The sequence below is a fragment of the Coturnix japonica genome, chromosome 3, assembly GCF_054131305.1.
Source record: "Coturnix japonica strain WE chromosome 3, WE-NBRP24, whole genome shotgun sequence".
Taxonomy (NCBI): Eukaryota; Metazoa; Chordata; class Aves; order Galliformes; family Phasianidae; genus Coturnix; species Coturnix japonica.
Genome location: NC_140665.1, coordinates 101,144,205 through 101,164,704, shown reverse-complemented (window position 1 = coordinate 101,164,704; position 20,500 = coordinate 101,144,205). Strand labels below are relative to the sequence as shown.

Here is a 20,500-nt window from a genome sequence, read left to right as displayed (position 1 = left end):
GCCATTCTATGATCCCTTCTATGATCATCACAGACCCAGGGTTGTTTTGGTGAGATGCTGCGTGAAATTTGGTGCTAAGACATGAAATGCAGCTACAGCCCCATATCAGAGGGTTTGAGCAGCAAGGGAAGAGCTCTCATGTCTCTCTAGTCCCCATTCACCATCAGCAGCCCCTGTAAGGGTGGGTGTCAGCTGCCAGGTGGCTGGGAGAGCTGATTGCCAGGCTGTTTGCATATGCATATCTGAAAATTGAAAAAAAGCGAGGGTGCTGTCCAAGCAAAATAATAATAATAATAATAATAATTGCATTTGCATCAGAAATGTGATAACGCTGTTCTTCACTCTTTGAAGTCTGCATTGCTGCATCTTGCAGGGCTGTACTCTACACAGGAGGGGCTGCGGGGTGTGGGGAGGGGGGTCGGGATTGCAGCCTGGTGATGGGATTGTGGAGATGCTGGGCTCAGGGAGGGGCTGTAAATCACTCCCCACTGCCCTGGGGGGTGGGGGGAAAGAAAAAGAAAGGAAGGAGGCTGGCTGTGGGAAGGGGCCGGGGTGATGAGGTGTCTATGGCCAGCACTTAACCCTTCACACCACTGTGTTTGCAGACACTGCCCCGAGATGCTGGACGTGCAACAGCCGTATGTGGGGACAGACGTGGTGTTCCTTTCCAGAGTCACCCCAGGTGTTGATCCTTAACCCCTGGGGGAGGAAGGAAGCTCACGGTCCCAGAGTCACCCAGCAACTGGGCTCGTGCTTCTATGGGTCCCTTCTTGGAAGCAGTTAAAATGATTTCCAGCCCTGCTGGGAGAGATGTGGGAGCAAGAAGGGCTTTCCCAGTACAGCAGATGGGCAACAACTGGTTTCTGAGTGGTGCCAGCAAGCAGTGCCCTGAGTTACCCACCCTAGGGCTTCCCAGGGACTCCCACTCAGCCTTGCCAAATTATCCCCATCCCTTTTTGCCTTCCGTATGCATGCTCATTAGGCAAGCATTTGAGAAACACTATCTCTGAGCTCTCCCTAGTGCCAGAAGTCCCCGGCTCTCTATGGAACATGATGAGAACAGCCACGGGGATGCCGTCCGAGTGCCTCCTGTGGGCTTTTTGGGGTCCCTGCCCTTGCAGCAGCCCTCCATTGCCAGTAGCATCCCTAACCCTCCTGCCTGGAAGGAGGATGTCTAGGACCCGGGCGATACGGCTCCTCCCTTTCAGGTCTCTCCAGGGTTATTGCTTGGTGGGAGGTAGGTTCGGGGCTTGGTGGTATGAATGAAAGAGAGACAGGAAATCTGGACTGAAAAGCTCAAACTGGAATAGCTCGCCTGTCTCCAGGCAACAGGCCTGACGCAACCACTGGAAAAAAAAAAAAAAAAAAGTCCCTTAAATTAAGAAGGAAAAAAAAAAACACAACACACACACAGAGATTTCTGAAGCGAGACAGGGAGGAGGATGAGCCAGTCTCCTGAAGGCGCTGGTGACATCGCTCTGCAAATACCAAGTTGGAGCCCCGCGGAGGAAGGAGGGAGCCAAGATGTCCGTGCAGCGCTCCTGCTGAGTCCCTCCCTGGTGAGTTGGGGTCGGGAAGGGGATACCTGGTGTGGGAGCTGTGGAAATAGGGCTCGGCAAGGAGCAGGTCCTTGGGGAGAGAGTGTTGGGGTGGGGGCAGTGGGGACCCCCCCCATTGTGGAGCTGGGGACTCATTCCTCTCATTCCAGCTTGGCCAAAATCGCTTGGAAACATCCAGACTGGTGGCACCCCAATGGTTGGGATGGGTGGAAATCACTGCAGGGCTTGCACCCCTCTTTGCAGCGGGGATTTTGCTCGCAGCTGGGGATACATGAGGGGCAGCCACCACCTCCCAGGGAGCAGGGGGAGAATCTTTCTCCACCGGCTGTGGTGTAACAGAAGAGTCTGTCCCCTGCTCGGGATGATCACCTGTTGCTCCCTCCATCCCCTCCTGATCTGCAAGAGCCCCGGAGGTGTTTGTGCAGCGCAGACATCATGGGATGGAGCCTGCTCACCTCGCAGGGTGGCACTACCTGCGGGTTCTGAGGCAGGCACGGCGCTGAGCAGGGTGGGTTTCCACCTGCTGAGGGCTGACCCTTGTAGATCTGACTGAGAAAAAAAAAACAACAACCCCCAAAATCACCCAGAACTTCTACAGAGCCCTCTATAACAGCTCGGGGCTAATTGCTAACATGAATGATCAGCCTGAGCCCTGACACAAAAGCACCCTGATCCCAGCCCCAGTGTAGAGCTGGAGGACCCCTCCCTATTTCCCCACCATGCTCCCTGCATTATTCACTGCTGCTTTGCCCCTCTGAGCTTTCCCACATTGGAAACCTCGGTGGAAAGAGGGGGAAAATGAATGAAAACCAAGCGCCTTGTCAGCAGTGAGGGGCTGTGTCTGGCTTTGTCTGCCCATATCCGATGGATTCCCCACTTCTCAGTGGGAACGAGCTGTGGGTTTCCCTCCCCCAGCTATCGTTTTGGTTCCATGGTTGTTATTTGCATGGCGTGTCCCCTCTGCATCCCCGTGCCGATTCCATGGGATCCGAATGGTGCACAAATAAAACAGAAAGGGAAGGAGCTCACAACAGCCCCGCAGCCATTCAGGTTTGAAAAATGTATCTGAAACACTGCAGGAAATATATATATATATATATATATATATGTATATGTATATATTTAGAAATATCAGTCTGAGAGTAATTCAGCCTTTTGGAGGGGAGGGAGCAAGGGTCTGTTTGTGAGCAACCTGCTTTAAATGAGATATTGAACAGTAACGTGAGGATCAGCGCTAGAAATGCTGGGGAGGAGCAGGTCTGAGAGCAGTGCTCCTTGCTGCTGAGGCGGTAATTGGATGGGACAGGCAGCGTGTAGAGGGGATTAGGGGGTCGTGGGGGCTGATGCTGCCCCTGATCGCTTTAATTTGGAGCTGGAACAGGGGCTGCTCTGGTGCTTGTTTCTGCAGGGGAAGCTCAGTGTGAGGCAGAATGAAGGCAGGAGAAAGGTTTGTTGTTTCTTACCAGGAATGTACACTTCTCCTTCATGCTGCATTGAGGGAAAAATAACTCCGTGTGGCAGCCCCCTGGGAAGGGAGCATTTCTCAGCCTGATCCAGCTCGTTCCCAAGGAACCCTGGCTGCGCTGGCACAGAGGTCCCTGCCCTGCTCTTCTTGTGGGTGAAACCCAGCAGGGTAAGGGGGCAAGTGGGGAAAACAAGAGAAGGAAGGAGCTCTGCCAAACCACCCCCTGGTCCTTCAGGGGCCCCTTGGGGAGCCAGGGTAGGTCCCAAGTCCTGCTGGGACCCTGGGGCAGTGCCTGGAGGGGCGACACTTAGCTAGTCTGTGCTAGAAGATGGCTGTTGTGGATGGAGTATTTTTACCAAGGGGATGCAAAGTTGCTTTTCCTTCTGCAGCCTAACCCCCTTTCCTTCTAATAACAATAATACCTTGCTTTATGCGGTGGGCTGAGAGGCAGAATTGCCCTCCATCCACTTTCTATGAAGCCTTCCTGGTCTGCAGACGGCTCTCACTCATCACCAGAGGACTGGTTTGCAGGAATGCCAAACATCTGGCAAAGCCTGGGCCATTTTCATGCTGGGTTTCCACCCAACCACTGGAAATCTGCTGATGGAGGGGAACTGGGCTGCTCAGAAGGTGGGGCTGCCAAGGACCCAACAGAGGCAGCCTCCATCCTGCTGCTTCAAAAGCAGCCTGCTATGATTTGTGCAAGGAGTGGGCTCAGAGGTAGATGGGGATGAAGGAACAGAGGTACTTCTGACACTACCATTGAGCCTGGAAAGGAATGCCAGAGGGAGAAGTGGTCCCCTCTTCTTAATATTGTCCACTTGTCAGGATTGGCTGCAGTCCCCCACTGCTCTCTCTCCTCTGTTGCACCTGGGCCAATTTTGGGGGGCTGTTTGGGCAGGAGGTGCTGGGGTGAATCCTCACCCTGCCTCAGGCCACACATGACATGAAAAGCCCAGTCCTTCCCTCCTGCTCCCATGTATTTGCAAATGCCACAACTGCACCCCAAGGGCTGAAGGAGCAGGATGGGTTGCTGTCCTGAGCATATGAGCTACCTGAGGGTGTTTGGGGGCATCGTTCACAGCCATAAATGCATGGGAACATTCATTTAAGTCAGTAACCCTATTAAGTCAGTATTCCAGACACAGCATGATGCAGCTCTGAGATCACATCTCTCAACCCTCAGTCAGCTCAGGGACAGAAAGCTGAGCTTCTGTCATGCATTAGATTAGAGGTGGGTCCATGTGTGAGAAGGGCCACAGGTAATACTGATATCTCTGCAAGTGTGGGGGATTCATCAGACCTGGAGCTGCACTCATGTTCATGATGCCCAGCTTGGCCGTTTGCAGGCTTCAGGATCAGGATGATATTTGGGCTGCAGGCATCTTCTGCTGGGAGGAGGGTGGCTGGAGGTCACTTCAGGACAGGCAAAGAAGGCATCCCCTTCACCATCCCACTGCCAATCTGCTGCAGATTACAGGTCAGACATCCCCAACTTTTTGCTCTACCCCAACAGCCAGCTCTGCTCCCCTCCTTCTGCTCTATTCTTTGTAAGGTTTCATCACCCACCAAGGATGGTGTTGGTAGGTGGAATTTCCACATAGGGTTGTCTTTCTTAGAGTGAAGGGCTGGTTGTGTGGCTCATAAAGTGACACCCATACAAGAGTAAATGGCTGCCAGTGGTCTGAGGACCTCATCCTAAACACCATACAGGGCATCCTTACTCTGATAACAGTCAGAGTACAGACACCCAGATGGGACTGAGACACCTGAAGATGTTCTATATATCCCTGAAGGTCCTCCAAGTTTGGCTCCTGAAGGCCACACACTTGTGTCCAAACCTTGTTTGCCACATGCCAGAAGTGTTATCCATGGTCCTTGATGGCACTTCCTCATCCAGCTAAAGGGCTTCTCTCGGCATGAGCTTTGTCACACACTGAGCTGTGTTTTTATTCTCAAAGGAGATAAGCAAAGTCATGTAGATTCTTAAAATCACTGCTGCTCTTCTGCAATAAAAAATGGTATTACTGCAAGTTGACGTCCATCAGGAGTAGTGAAAGGTGCAGAATATTTTTTCCCCGTGCCCATTGTAACTGATGGCTTTATTTATTCTGCTTTTTTCCTCCAATTTTTATCCTATTTCTCCTTCTTTTTCTTCTTTCTTCCCCTAGACCTCCCTGACATGTGACCTTCCAAAGCACTGCATGCCCTAATTTATGGCTCTGAATTGAGCAGGTTGTAAATGTGCAAGCAATGCTGCTTCCTGAAAGCCTCACATTCATTGCAGAGCAGGGCATGGAGAGCTGATGGGAAGGCAGAGATGTGTAAAACTTCTCAGGCACATAAAACTCCCACAGGGTGTAGCATCACCACTTCACGCAGTCTCCCTTTTAACCATAAACAGCACCTGAATTGTGTTGTTTTCCACCACAAGTGAGATAAAGCAAAGATCATCCTCCACTCCAGTCCACCTCCTACTTCCTACCTGATCTCATCAAGGGATCGCATGGTTCTCTCATTGGATGGGTATAAGGATGCCTGAGAGTGCATGGTGGGGACAGGTCTGCTGCATCTGCTTTGGGGATAGAGGAATTTCTATAGTGAGACATAGAGGCCAGTGGTGCCAATGGACTTGTAAATGACTGAGTACAGGACTTCAAGAGGTGTGTCAGGTGTGGGAGAGGGAAGGGTTTGCTCTGCTGACTTGCAAAGGTGTAAAAGCCAAGCCTGAGGGCATGCTTTCTCAGTGATTCTCGGCATGATGGGACTTCACACCCCATCCAGATGACAGTCCTGTTATTTTTCCATCCTGTTTACATGCTACTGCTAATCCCTTTGCATTGCAGCTTGCCAAGTGGGTCAATGAAGCTGACTTTTCCATGGAAGCCTGACCCAACAAGGAAACGAAAGGCATTCTGTTGACCTGGTGAACTGATGTGTACTGTACATTCAGGACTGATAGCTTACATACCCCTAATTTGGAATGGCATGAACCAACAGAGAACAGCTGTGCTAAAGAAGACAAATCAAGGGTTAACCACTCCAGTTCTTTTTCTTATGAGGAAAGTGAGCCTGGAGGCCAGGTTTGTTGCTGGGAATTAACTAACTCTGGGGCAGCGGGCAGGTTTGGATTACACACAGACATTATTCACACACGTACCAATTTCAGAGCTCTCTTTCTGCAGCACATCTTTCACCCAAGTCTGAGATATCGATATGAAATTTGAAGCAGATCCTTTCTGTTTTTCAGTTTGGAGAAGCTGGAGGACAGATGTGCCAGTCTGGGGTCTGTGCACTGAATGATGAGAAGTTTCAGATTGCACGTGGGAGATGTAGGATGGGCTGGAATAGTGCAGGAGTATCCAATCCCTCAGCAGGCAACACAAGTTGCTGGTTTGAGCTGGAGACACAGTATGAAAGAGTTTGTGGAGACTCTGCTTTCATCTTGTGATGTTTGACAACATCAGCCTTACAGTAAGAATATTATCTCTGTTAAGGAGCACCAAATCCAGCAGCCCGGCATGTTCAGCTTTTGACAGCTGGATGTAGCCACAGCTAGCGATCTGCATCCCACCAGAGGCAAAAACACTTGGTTACTTAATGCCATCATAGAATCATAGACTGGCTTGAGTTGGAAGGAACCCCAAGGATCATCATGCTCCAACCCCCCTGCCACAGGTAGGGCCACCAACCTGCAGATCTGGTACTTAATCAATCTGCCCAGGACCCCATCCAAACCTGGTTAAGGTCTCTGAACTCATTAGGTGATACCCTTTATTGAATTTGATGGGCTAGAATGCAGTGCTGGAGCAAAATTTGTCAGTGTGCTCTCAGCTCGGTGCACAGGTTGGTGCATGTCCTCACCCCCTGAATGAGCAGCCTTCTTATTGCCCCTCCCTGTAGTTATTTTTCAGCAGAAGAAAGAAAATCGTGCAGCTCCAGGCATGAGAGCTCTTGGCTTCAGACTGGTGTAGTATCTGGGCTTGCTCCCACTCACCGTAAAACCCTCATTAACATAAATAGGAGCAGGAACAAGACCACAACATGAGTAATTCTCCACCCCCAGTCTGTCTGTGTGTATATTATCAACTACTCATTCAGCCCATGTGCCTCCACGCAATTGTGGGATAAATCTTGCTCGCTGTTGGTGTTTATTTTAAATCGAATCTTCTTACTGAAAAGGTTCGAGAGGCATAATTATGGTCTGGGTTTCAGAGCTGCACACGTCTTTGTGGGCATACATAGCAGGGAGGAGAATGGCTGGGTAACTCCTATGGCTGTGTTTGAGTGCATCCAGCTAGAAACTGCATACGTCCTGGCTGGTCTTTCTGGACATGTTACCAGGCAGGCAGAAAGTATTTTGTTCTGTGTTTGACATGTAGACGAGAGCTCTGGATCTATTCCTAGCTCAGCTGCAGATGAATATATATGACCTTGAGAAAGTCTCTTATCTGATCCCACCTGAAATGCATGCAGCAGCTGCCTGTGCTTAACTCCCACAGAGGTATTCATGTCCTGGCTTTGGCCCAAGCTAGCTGACCCTCTCCCAAACACTACGGAGTCGCAGTTCAGAAGTTAGCATGGGTGATGGACCATTTCCAATTGGTAGGCTGGGGACAGAGATGGAAACCACAAGTCCAAATTTCCCTGAGAGCAAACATCTGAGCCCAGACACACCAGTGTCCCAGTTACTCCCAAAACTGGCTGGGGGCCACAATCCTGCTCCAGGCTCACTGGATGGGTGGAATCTGATTCCCACAGCTGGAGGTGGGTATCCTTAGGAAGCCTAAATATAAACCTAAATCTGTGAAACTGGGTGAGAAAATAAAGAAATAAGTAAACAAATTAACAAGTGAAGACACTTTTCCAGCTCTCCTTTTGGCTCCAGCTCCTGGGAGAAGTTTGCATTGCCTTACTTTATCTGTTCCTGTCTTGCATAAGTGAAAAGAAATAGGATTGCCAAGCAGGACACCCCATCACCCAGCAATAGCCACTGCTGCCTCCAGAGGATACTGGGCAGTATGATTCGGCCATAGAAAGGCATGTGGATGTGTCCTGACCTCACTGAAAACCTTTTCAAAGCCCCTTTAAGACTGGAGATGTAAGTAACCAGAGCTCCACTAAAGGCTGGAGCCTGTCTGTTCCTGCCCCAAAAGCAGATAGCTGAGATGAGGTAACGCACCTTGGCACTGTGCCTTTCCCAGTGCCAATGCTCTGCAATAGGTATCTCTCCCTTCTTGCTCCCTTTTCCTTCTAGAAGTAGAAAACAATCCTCTGCTTTTCTTCTAGGTGTTCACCCAGGTTTGGCGTGGGGCTTGAGCAGGAGCTGTCATCCAAGAGCTGACCATCAGGGCATCCCACCCCACCTCCGACCCTTGGAATCCCACCACATGCAGTTTGACCCCCAGGGAGAATGTCCCTACCTAAAATCCAGATAGAAGAGGCCCTGGACAGAACAGATGCTGGCACTGGAAGTGCTGTTCCTCCTGATGATCACCTAAGGAGCCTAAAGGCCTTGACTGAGAAGCTGAGGCTGGAAACAAGACGTCCATCCTACCTGGAGTGGAAGGCGAAGCTGGAGGAGCAGGCATGGAAGAGCCCCCAACCCGAGGGGGATGAGGAGGGGAATGAGGCCAAAAAGGACACAGAGGACACTGTCCCTATGAGAAAGGTGCAGCTGCATCTCAACGGGAGCCCTGCCCAGGACAAGGTGACACTTACCTCAGGGAAAATAGGCGACTTTGAGAGCATTGATGAAGCTTTGACGTGGCTCAGGAAGGAACTGGTAAGTGGTTTCCTGTCCCAGATAGATAGCACTCTTTTTTCAAGAGAAAAATGAACGAAATGAATAGCTCCTTTTTCCCACCTGCCTTCAGCACCTGGTGGAAAGGCAGTCACTGCAACCTGCTATGGGGGGGTGTGGGGAAGGGAAAGGTGAATGGCAGCATCTTGTTGCCTCAAAGAAGAAGCTGGACCCAACTCAGTGTCCTTGCTGGGATCCCAAAGGCTCAGGGAATTCTGTAGCTTTTATTAGTTGAGATTTTCAGCAGTTTGCTTCTTCTGCTTCTCTAATCAACACTCATATCAATACAGAAGATATGACACCATGAGCACAGGGATGTGGCTGGTGCAATAGCCCTTCTCTGATGGGGATGTTGGAAGACAAGAGCAGAACTTCAGGAATCCTGGAATATAACAAAAGTGTTCTGAGTTGATCTCATCCTTTTGGGATGAGAGGTGATGGCCTTAAGTTGCACCAGGGGAGGCCCAGGTTGAATGTTAGAAACAATTTCTTCCCTAGAAGAGTGGTGCTTCACTGGCACAGGCTGCCCAGGGAGGTGCTGGGGTCCCCAACCTTGGAAGTGCTGAAGAAGTAGAGAGATGTGGCACTGAGGGACATGGTCAGTGGGCATGGTAGGTATGGATTGAGATTGGACTGGATGTTCTTGGGGGTCTGATTCTATGGTTCTATGATTCTAAAACCACTCAGTGCTCTGGAGAGAACATCGTCTCTAATCTCAGCCCTAAACACAGGTCCATGCTTGCATCTGTGATGAATTCTCCCAGTCACAGAGGACTAGATGTAAAACCCAAGTCTCAAAATGCCTGAGGGTAGTAAGGGACAGATTTCTCCTTAGAGCTGCAGTGTTTAAAGAGTTTGCTTTGTTCTTTGGTCTTCTGCCAAAACTATAAATTGTCTTAGAGTCCAATTCTACCCTTTAGGCTGGGGTGTGGTACATTAAACATCATCTGATGAAAATCTGAAGATGAAATTGAAGAAGAAAAAGGGCAAAGTAAACCCTAATTCTTCCTCACTTTCCATTTTCTTCTGCCTTAATTATACCAGTCTTTGCTGGATTTGGACGTGACTCATGTAATTTAGAACAATTTCCCCAGAAGAGAGAGCACGTATTTGACTGACCACACAGCTGAACAGCTATGTTGGAGGCACTGCTGTTGGCCAGAGCTGCCAGCGAGGCCATCATTTCACAGAGTACTGGAACAAAAAGTCACATTTCACATTACATCTCAAGAGTAAAAAGATATATTTTATTTTATTTTATTTCATTTTATTTTGGTAAATTAACAAGCTTCCGTTCATCACAACCTGGATTTTTCCTTGCTTACCTCCGTTTCATGATAGTTAAGCAAACAAGAAGGCTGAGAGCTTGGATATGGTTGCTTCAGCCTCTACATCTACTTAAGGCAGGATTATGGAATCCTAGAATCCTAGAATCATAGAATCATAGTATCGTAGAATGGCTTGGCTTGGAAAGGACCTCAAAGATCATCTACTTCCAAGCCCCTGCTGTGGGCAGAGTTGCCAACCACTAGATCAGGGACTAGGATCCAAGACCAGAAAAGCCAGAAAGGGCTCCAATACCCATCCATTTGTTATGGTCACCCTAAGTAGGAAATAAATCCTTCCAGTCTTCCTTAATCTAAGAGATGAAAAAGGAAGGAGGCCAGGGCTCGGTGCCTGTGCTGTGCTCTGGCTTTCCTTGCTCTACCATTACAGATAGAGCCAATGTGAGTATCTGGGCAACTTTTTGAAGAGCATCCAAAAATGATCCAGTAGTCATAGCTGGGGTGAAATCTGCTTCTGCCACACTTCCTCCCATCACAGGATGAATTCTCCCCAGTCTATGCCATCCTCCAAGAGAGGGCAAATTAGTGTATGTAGGATTCATCTACCCAATGGAAGGGCAAAAGCTGCTGCATGTCCAGAAAATAAATAGACCACCAGCCTGTGCTCTTAATGGAATGCAGCAGTGCAGGATGTACATCTCCATCGCTCATGCTGTGCAATCCTATCACAGCTACCAGCACATTTAGGCAGGGTTGGTTCATTAGCATGGCCCCAGCATGGTTCTGGCTTGTACCACTTAGCACCCTGCCAACCAGCTAGAGCTTCAGGAGTTTACACATGCTCCCAACAAGCAGTTTGTATTAGATCACCCAGTTCTGGAATCAAAGTGAATTTAATGTGTATACCCAGATATCCACTTAGGCACGATGCTAAAGAATAGGCCATAAGAATTAAAGCTACCTGCTAAATCTGAAGCATTACTCCCAGTTCACAAAAAGGGGGTCATCTCATGCTGCACGGAATTTGCATCCATGTGTCCAGAATCTGCTCAAGTTCAGGTTCGTGCAGGTTCAGGCTCCTCCCATTCAAAAGCAAAGTAAGGGACAAACCCAAGGTCTTACTGAGCATCTGCTGCTCTTGGACTTTCCCCCCAGGTGACCCATCTCAGTGCCCAATTCTGCCATTTGCACATGAAGATCTGGCCCTGGTGTATAGGACCGAATAGGCTCACTGAGCTCCAGCCAGCCCCGTCAGCTGGCACCTGCTGGGAATCTGGCCCTGAGAAGCTGATTTATTCGGACATGCAAATTCCTGCTCTTGTTTTTGCACTGAGAGGCTCTGTGTAGGTGTACGAGCAAATTGCAGTACTCAGCATGTGTTGAACTGCCTGAAGGCTGGAACGGCTCCCTTCCTGCCTCCTGTCTCTTCTCTCCTCTCTTTGCCTTTCCTATGTCAAATGTGTCTGCTTTTCATCAATGCTGAAATGGTTTAAAATTAAGGGAGGGGAGATTTATATTGGATGTAAGGAAGAAGCTGTTTACAATAAGGGTGGTGAGGCACTAGCACAGGTTGCTCAGAGAAGTGGTGGTACCCCATCCCTGCACACAGCCAAGGTCAGGCTGGATGGGCTCTGAGCACTGATGGAGCTGTGGGTGTCCCTGTTCAGTGCAGGCAGTGGGAAACATGGCCTTGAAGGGTCCCTTCCAACTCAAACCATTCTATGACCAATGTCTTGCTGGTCGGACACAAAGAAAAACCATGCTGGTGTGCAGAGGTGACTGGACTGGTGGAGGATGAAGCCTGAGAGCGGCTGAATTCCCAACGGATTTCTTCCAGTGGATTGACCAAATATCATTTGACCCTAATAAAACAGCCAACAAGGGCGGCATAGACCTTAAAGACTATCAGCGTCTCCATTTCAGATCAATTTGCCTTCCCCGTCAGGAGCAATAAGACTTGACAACATGGTCCAGATATTACTCTGAGTTTTGACATCAATATTAGTTGAAGAAGAGCTTTTAAAAGAGATTTTAGACAACAGGGTGACACCAAAAGTGTCACCTTGAGCTTCACTGCTGAAACAATGATCAGGTGCCTTGTTTCAGACTATGGACTGCACCACAAGGACGTGAGCATCCAAAATTAGCCACAGCAGGGTGTAATCTGAGTACCTTAGAAGATGAAGCCCCTAATCTAAACACAGACCAAAGCAATTTCTCTGAAGTGTTTTGGCAAGGGTCTAACAACTGGCCTGTGCTCAGTTCCGAGTGGTTGCACCCAGTTAGGAAGGCACCACTTCAGCTTTCATTTTCTTTTGATCTTTTGGATCCATGGAAGCAACAACTTCTCCACTGATCATGACCTTGAGCTTCACAGACCACAGGTTGGGAACATGGGACACTTCTGTCTTGGGAAGAGGTCCCAAGGAGCTCCACGACACCTCCATGCCCTGGGATGTCCTCTGCTCTTATTTCCTTCCATAGCAGCAGGGTAGGAGGTGGACTGATGGCAATTAACAGTCTTACTGCAACCACACAGACAGCCCATGGTTAGAGACAAACTTGGAGACAAACCTAGGCTGCATCCTGAGCTACACCTGAATATTTGGGATAAGCCACCTAGACTGGGCAACAGGCAAGGCCACATGCAGAATATTCCCTTCCTCCCTCACTTTAAACATTCCTGGAAGACTCTGAGGTCCAACTCAAACAGAAAATCCTTCCTAAGACTCCCTCATTCAGACATCTGTGGTTCTGTGATTCAGTCTGCTGGTTACAGCCAGTCCTCTGCCAGGAAGGACTTGAGTTTGGTTCCCACTCACAGACCCACACAGCTCTTTGCCTGCTGGAGCTGGGCCAGAAAGAGGCAGGGGATGATGTTAAAAAGTGGTTTGTGCAAGCAAGAAGTACGTGAGATTGCCTCTGCGCTTGGCATGCAAGACTTGGAAATGATGCACGGCTGCTGTTGGGTCTGCCCTGTGAATTCCAATGGGACACTGCAGAGTGTGTGGGATCCGTTGTTGTCCCATTGAGTTGCATTATAGTAGCTGTCCCTGTGGGTGAGCTGTGTAAACCAAAAACCCACAGCTAGCTGTGATGAAGCCCCTGTAATCCCATTAAGTCTTTCCAGGAAGCTTTTGGAGCTTGCTGATCTAGCAGTTCTCCACTTGGAAAGAGGATTTCTAGTGAAGGTTTGGTCCTTGGTGTGGGACAGCTTACATGTCTCTGGTACTCATGAGAAGCTTGAAGGAAAGGGAAGGAGAACTGGGATTTCTGGGTTCTGATCCAGATTTTGGATGTTTATGAACAAAGCACATCACTTTCCTGTGGACTGCCTAATCCTGTCCATCATCACCTCCTCAGACATGGCAAATCCTATATCTCCTTGTGGTAATCTCCTTTAGTAAGTCATTACAAGACGCTGTTCTTCATCCATCCTCTTTGTGTTCCCGGAGGGCAAAAAAGGACTTTTCCTCCCTGGGATATCAGCATATCTGACATCTCTTGCCCTGCTTCCCCACTGAATCCCAGAACATTGCAGTTTTCGTTCCTGCCTTTCCACAAAGACCTCTTAATTAATTTTTAAACCTTTTTCATATTTTCCTTATCCCACGTTCATCAAAACCTTTCAAGAAAGCATTTGTTGACATTTCTTAACGTAGCTTGATGAACTGACAAGAAACGCTGACCAAAGGTTAGTCCAACAACATCCGTGATCACCTTCCTGATTAAACCTCAAGTCGCGGAGCTCATTGTGAAACATGAATATAAACATTTTATCATTGCAACTCACATGGGAGAAGAAAAGCCCCCCGCGTGCTGTTGCTCTGCTGAGTGCAAGGAAACAGCAGTTTTCAGAGGGCAGGAAATTGCCCCATCACTGCCAGCCATTCAAAGGGAAGTTCAGAGTGAGATTTATACAAAAGCAACTGAAACTTCTCCAGGCAACAGAGCTGGAGTCCAATTGCTGGCTGAGAGCACCAGGAAAGGTCCTTCATGGTGTCTCCATGGTGCAGGAGGGAGAAGAGCCTTGCTTGGCTTGGATTAACTTCCATTATTTATGTCACCTCTTGGCTTGAGCTCTGAGCATTGCAAAGGGCTTCCCAACAGCTGCAGAAAACACCTTGTGCAGAGCCAAGCTGTTCTCTCTGAGCCTTTCAGCCTCCTGAAGCTTCACCTTGCTGTGAAACTGGCAGTGCTTTAAAGGCCAATCCTGACCTCTTTGAAGGCATTGCCTGAAGCAGGAGGGATTGTGCCACAAACAGAAGCAATGGCAGTGCTGCCCTGGTTGATAGATTGGTTGCAGCATCCCCTATTTGTGTATCAAAAAGATCTTGTGTAGAAATACCAGGGCCACCTGCGGAGCATCCTGATGTGAATTTTACCTCCTCCTTTCCTCTCTGCAGTTCCATGTTCCAGCCACTAACCAGGAATAAATTTACCTCTCACTCCAATCGTCTGTACCCATAAACAAAACAGCTTATTTTCATGCCTGGGGGCAAACTGTTACGACCTGCCCATGCCCATGCTGTTAGGATCCAGGCAAAGTGGTTGCATCCCAGTGCCTACCAAGGACAAACCCTACTGTGTCCACTCCTGAGGAATGCCTATGGTGAATCACTTAGGTCTGTGTGATAGACTTCAACTCAAAGGATGCCAGGTCCTTCCTCACAATCAAGCAGAGAGAAAGACTTTGATGCCACGCACAATTTCACATATTAATGTACTTGTAGCCTGGGTCTATTTCTGAACTTCTCATTCAGACCGTGGGGAGCCAAGAAACCAGTGATCCAAAGCTGTTCCAGGGCCTCAGCAACCTTATTGTAAAATTTTCCTTTATATCCAATCTAAGTTTTACCTCTTTGAGTCTGAAACCATTTATCCTTGTTCTGTAACAACAGACCCTGCTAAAGAGTCTGTCCCTTCTTTCTCACAACCCCGCTTGAAATACTGAGAGGCTGCATGACATCTCATGCACAGGGATGTTGCTGAGGACTGCACGTATCTAAGGAGACACTGAGAGGAAAAAATAAAGACAAACCCTTGTTACCTGAGTGTTTTTTCAGCTTGTACTGCTCCCCCCATGTTTCCAAGAGTTAAAGATTGATTCAAGGCACAGGGTTCACCCTGATCTGTTTGGCTTCTTTCCCAGCACTCCCTTTTCTCTGTGGCTTTTGTGGTTTGTTGCTGTTCTGAGAGGAGGGATGTGGGGTGAGAAGTGGGGTTTGTCTTCTCTGCATCTGCTCTTATGACTCTGCTGCTTCTGCCTTCCAGATGAAGGCTGATGCTTGCTGTGAATCTTGCCAGGTGTTCATCTCCTCCCTTTGCCTCTCCCAGTATCCTGTGACAATTTTCTGCTCAGTTATAAGCTGAAATTTGAAATAATAATAATAATTAAAAGCCCATTTCCTTTTACCCCTTCTAAGTCTTTCACCTTTCAGAGTTAGACGCCAGGGGAGGATAAACCCTCTGAAACATTGAGCCCATTAGCCCGTGGGATAGATGTTCTCCTTCCCATGGGAAACACGGAGGCCCTATCCCAAGATCTATGTGCAGTCACTGAGATGAGCCACAGGGGATGCTGACAGCCATGTTCCCTTCTGCCATGAACCAGCACAGATTTACACAGTCTGGAAACCTGTGCCAAGTAGTTGGGGATCAGTTCTCTGGGGTTCTTTTAATTGGTCTTTTCCACCTCTAATTACTACTTCTCACTCTGTGGCTGCTGCCTTGTGAGGAAAATTAATTTGGGCTTTGCTTGAGGTTGAGATAGAGGCTCTGAAGCTTGCACTGACTGACATCCCATTCAACAGCCTTGGCATGGCTGGATTTAACTCCAGTTTCCCAGTGCTCCTGGAAATCTGACCAAGCACAGACTGCTAATGCTAAAGATTCCCCATCCTGACCCGAGATGCATTGCAGGGAATACCCTAGCCTCCTTCCCAGCTCTTTGCATCTCTTTCAAAGCTACCTTTCTCATGATTTGCTGCAGCCTCCAGCAGGGACTGCTGCGAGGAATGCATTTGCTGTGCCTTTGCTGATACCCTCTTCCCTCCCCACCCTCTGTCGTGTGTTCCAGGCAGAAATGCGCCTGCAGGACCAGCAGCTGGCCAGGCAGCTGATGCGCCTCCGCAGCGACATCAACAAGCTGAAGATCGAGCAGACCTGCCACCTCCACCAGCGCATGCTCAACGACGCCACGTACGAGCTGGAGGAGAGGGACGAGCTGGCAGATCTCTTCTGTGATTTCCCCCTTGTCAACTCCTTCAGCCTCTCCACGCCTCTCAAGCTCATCGGGGTCACCAAGATGAACATCAACTCGCGCCGGTTCTCGCTGTGCTGAAGTGGGAAGGATGAGGGAGAAAGAGAGAGGTTTGGGCAGCACCAGGGCTCTCTCTGCCTGATGGCTGGGCACAGAGAGGCCTCAGAGGGGCAGAGGGATCAAAAGCAAATGGGGAACCCATCGCTGGTCTTGGTGGCAGGGCAGGGCAGCAGGATCTGGCACCAGGATGGCTCAGAGATGCCCATTGGGAAGACAGGACCTGCAGGAAGCACGGAGAGCATCTGAGCCCAGCATTTGCTCTTAGCCTGTTCTATTGCAAAGTCCCTTCTCCCTTTTATCCTCTCCCTGCAGTCACAAAGAGGTGGATGCATCTCCAGTATGGTTTGTTGTATGCAGAAGTCCAAGGGGAGGTTCAAAGATCAGCCAAAAAGCAAGGGAAAAACATCCCCCTTCCCCTCTCTTTTACCTTCTCCCAGGCTAGAGCTGTAGCTTCAGAAAATGCCTCAATCTTCCCTGGATGTCTCCTCAGATCTCCATCTTCTGCCTCTGCTGGCCCAGGCAGGTAGGGGGTATCTGGGCTGCTTCAGGTGGAAAGATGGTTCCCAGCAGAAAGGATTCATCATGTGAGGGACAGAGGGTTAAATGTATCCCAAAATGTGGTAAGAATGTGCTTGCTGACTTGCTCTGTTGAGTCCGGTGTACTCTACCTTAATTTTGTCTGTGGTATCTATTACGGATGGATGGTGGACACATTTATGTAGCCTCTAGGTGGCCAGAAGTCACTTGTGTGCCCTAGAATTTATACCCAGAGCAATACATGTTCCTGATCTCCTGGCCAGCCACCTGCAGCTAGCTCCAAAAGTGGTAAGATAATGGATGTAGTTTACAGCGATGAAATCCCGTATCAAAGAAGTCACCTTAGGCCGACATTCCCCCAAAAGTAGCACCAGCAAATCCTGGATTCTCTGTAGCAACACACATCCATCAAAGAAAGGACATTCAAGAGGAGAAAAGGGACTTCTGCATGATGAGCATCGAAGTGCAACCATAAAGTGAAAGGGAGAAGTATTGCTGCGACAAGCTGCCATCAACAGGCTTCAGACCTGCAGCAGACACATGGGATTCCCTCCCTGCCAGGCAGTGTGTGAGATGGATGCTGTACTTTCTTGCCTTTCTGTGCACACTGCTGCACACTGTGCTGCAAGGCTAGGGACACGAGTGGTCTAGCCACAGCAGCCCTGGGACACTTGTCACCAAGATAGTCTGTCCAGAAGGTGTTTGGCTGTCTTTAGGCTTCAACACTTCTCAACCCATCAGCCCTGCTCTCTGCATTGTGCCAGAGCAGCTGAGAGAATGTGACTGTTTCCATGCAGCACCAGCGGGACATGCGAGCCAGAGCTGAGCTGGAAGCTGTGTGGCCACGTGGATGTGCCTCTGCCTGTACCTGACCGTGTCTGTGAGCTGTGTGTGTGCATCAGTAGTTGTGTGTGTGTTTGTGAGCCCACAGGCTCACATCATGAAAGGGTCCATAGCCACCTGAGAATAGGGGCTGTTTTCAACCCCCTGCCTCCAGGGGCTCCATTGGATGTAACCCCACAGCGATGCCTCCCCTCCAGTTCGTAGCTCACAGGGTGACATTTCTTTCTGCTAAGGAAGAAGATGTTTGGGGCATCTTCTTCCCACCAGAGCTCTGTCTGTACTAGTAAGTTAAGCAGTGTTGTGCCTGAATGTTGAAACTTGTACAGCCCAGGTACCAATAGGTTTGTGGTCAGACTGACACTTGGCCTCTGGGCAAGACAACCAGCTGTGATGCCATTTAGTTTACTAGTAGAAAAAATAGCCTTATTTCCCCATGGACATTTTGAAGGAAAAGAAGAAAGAAAGAAAAGAAAGAAAGAAGAAGAAAAATCTCATTGAAATTCTTCTTTGTTTACTTTTTTTAATTAAAAAAACAAACACTATTGATGTCTCATATAGATTTTCAGAGGCATCTTCAATCAAAATTATCAGTGACAAATATCAGTGAAAATAATGCCTAGGAAGAGGGGGCCTGGCTCTCTCTAGGATCACCTAGAATCAAATACAGAGCGTTCCTGCCTTTGGGCTTTTGATGTGGTATCTGAATGCAGAAGGTTAGTAGAAGCACAGCCTTTGGAGGTCATTATATACGGCATTAGGAATACCAGACGTCTGGTTTGCAGGCGTGTATTTTGTGCAGCGGGGATGGGGATGGTTATGACTGCCAGCTGTTCATCGAAATGCACAAGTTTTTTTTAATTATAAAATGATGTCTGTATTGATTCCTCGCCTCTGGTCTCTCACTGTGCTCAATGGCTCCAGTTCTGCTGGAGGGATACATGGGGAGTGTTTGTCTGGTTCCCAACCTCTAGAAGCCACCATCAGCAATAACCCAACAAGTGATCTCCTGCAGCGCCCAACTCCACAATAACAAGTCTCTTTGCAAATGCAGACAGCAGTGGAAGGATGGAGACATGGTGTGAAGCACCAGGTGGTCCCTGCGGCTCTGAACTGCAAAGAACCAGCCTGGTGTTTTCAAGATGTGTGCTTGTGCAAGGTTTCTCTATCCATGCACATCATTAGGACATCTCTACGCCTACACCAGTGGGTTACGTGTTTACTTTACTTACAGGTCTAAACATATTAATGTGAAACAGCTGAGATAGAAGCTCATTTGCTCTCAGACATCGTTCTGTAGTGAATAGTCCAAATATTTTCCCTGTAACGACCTTAATGAACCTTCTCTTCCATTGATAACAGCTAGGCCCAACACCTAGATGCAGCCAATTCAAAGGTCTGTGTTGCTTTACAGCATGAAGGAAAAAACAAAACCATAAAAAAATAAGTGGCCTGCCTTGATTTTTTGACTTTGAGTCAATCAAGAAGCAGCACAAATCAATTCTGCACATTTCAGCTTACAGTCCATTGGCCACGCTCCCCAGCATGGTCCATCACAACCTGTCAATGGACAAGAGACCACACTACTCTGCCGCAGCTCTGTCCAGTAAAGATAAGAAGGGTTATTATTCCTGCCTGTTAACACCAAGCCATCGTGTTCTCTGTCACCCTCAGCACCTTGATGTGTAGGACAGCCACTGGGAAAGGTCTGCAATGCTCTGGTCCTGAGGCTTTGGTGGAAGATGCTCAGTGCTACACCGCTGTCACTTCCCCAGCACTCCTCCCTGTCAGGATCCTGCCTGCTGCCTCCCAGGGGAAAAAGAGGAGGAAGGAGGCATTACACAATATGTTTTTGTTGCATTGATGAATTCCCTGTGCCAGCTGGAACAGACTGCTCATAAATGCAGCTTTCTGGAGGGGTTTCAAGAGCATTACATTCTTAGATCATTGTCTCTCCTCCCCTGGAACAATGGGGGCAGGAAGGAGCTGCTCCAGAAGTGCTACTAGGAGATTTCTTTGGGATGGGGATTGCTTAGAGAGACAAAGGGAATTTCCCCCAACTGCTTTAGATTGCAGCCCGGATAGCTTAGGAGGCAACTCAGTGGGAAACAGGAATGCTGTTCTCAGTGCTCTGCAGAGAACTGCGAAGGTCAGCTTCTTCCAACTCCCCCAGAAAGGCAGAACAATTATCCACCAATTATAGGGTGGAAAATGAGATGCGGGAAGGCAGAGTGCTGTGCCCCAGGCTGCAGCTGCTCAGTCTGAGATATGCTAAAGGATCTTCTGGCCTTGGGTTTCAGCCTTGGCACGCTCTGCATGTCCTTTACCACTCTGGGACTGCACTTAAGAGAGCCTGTCATGCAGGCAGATTAAAATTGGAAGGCTGATGCAAAGCTCCTAACCAAGCTTTTAACCAGAGGAGATGGATGGAGCTCTTAATCCTAGTAAGCCTATACCTATCCCATGAGACCAGCAGCTGGTTATGCTTTCCTGTCCCTTTCCCTACACTGGTAATTCCAGCCAAAGCTTTAGTGGCTGTGGCATTTGGCTTGACAATGGTGAGCTTTAGATTCTCAGCATGGTTCCCGGCATGGTTTTGTCCTGTCAGTGGGCAGATATGGCTTAGGGGGTGATGTGAGCCAGGGACCAAGCCCAGGAAGTGCTTTGGGTGCAGCCACCTTTTTTGGG

The 20,500-nt window shown here is 48.8% G+C and overlaps 1 protein-coding gene across 2 annotated transcripts; it reads left to right on the top strand.

Moving 5' to 3' along the window:
• Positions 1-1,402: 1,402 nt before the first annotated feature.
• Positions 1,403-18,696, top strand: FAM167A (family with sequence similarity 167 member A). 2 transcript variants are annotated; one of them, XM_085544273.1, is made up of 3 exons: positions 1,403-1,559; positions 8,314-8,809; positions 16,197-18,696. In XM_085544273.1, the coding sequence occupies exons 2-3, from the start codon at positions 8,438-8,440 to the stop codon at positions 16,233-16,235; spliced, it is 411 nt and encodes a 136-aa protein (XP_085400399.1). In that variant the 5' UTR covers positions 1,403-1,559; positions 8,314-8,437; the 3' UTR covers positions 16,236-18,696. The 2 variants fall into 2 exon arrangements, with proteins under 2 accessions (XP_085400399.1, XP_015715355.2); XM_015859869.3 differs by having other exon boundaries at positions 16,193-18,696.
• The last annotated feature ends 1,804 nt before the right edge of the window (positions 18,697-20,500 follow it).

Excerpts from the sequence above, each read along its gene's own strand:
- FAM167A (XM_015859869.3), top strand. The coding sequence starts at position 8,438 with ATGTCCCTACCTAAAATCCAGATAGAAGAGGCCCTGGACAGAACAGAT. Across the intron at positions 8,810-16,192 it reads CGTGGCTCAGGAAGGAACTG|GCAGAAATGCGCCTGCAGGA; the intron begins GTAAGTGGTTTC and ends CGTGTGTTCCAG.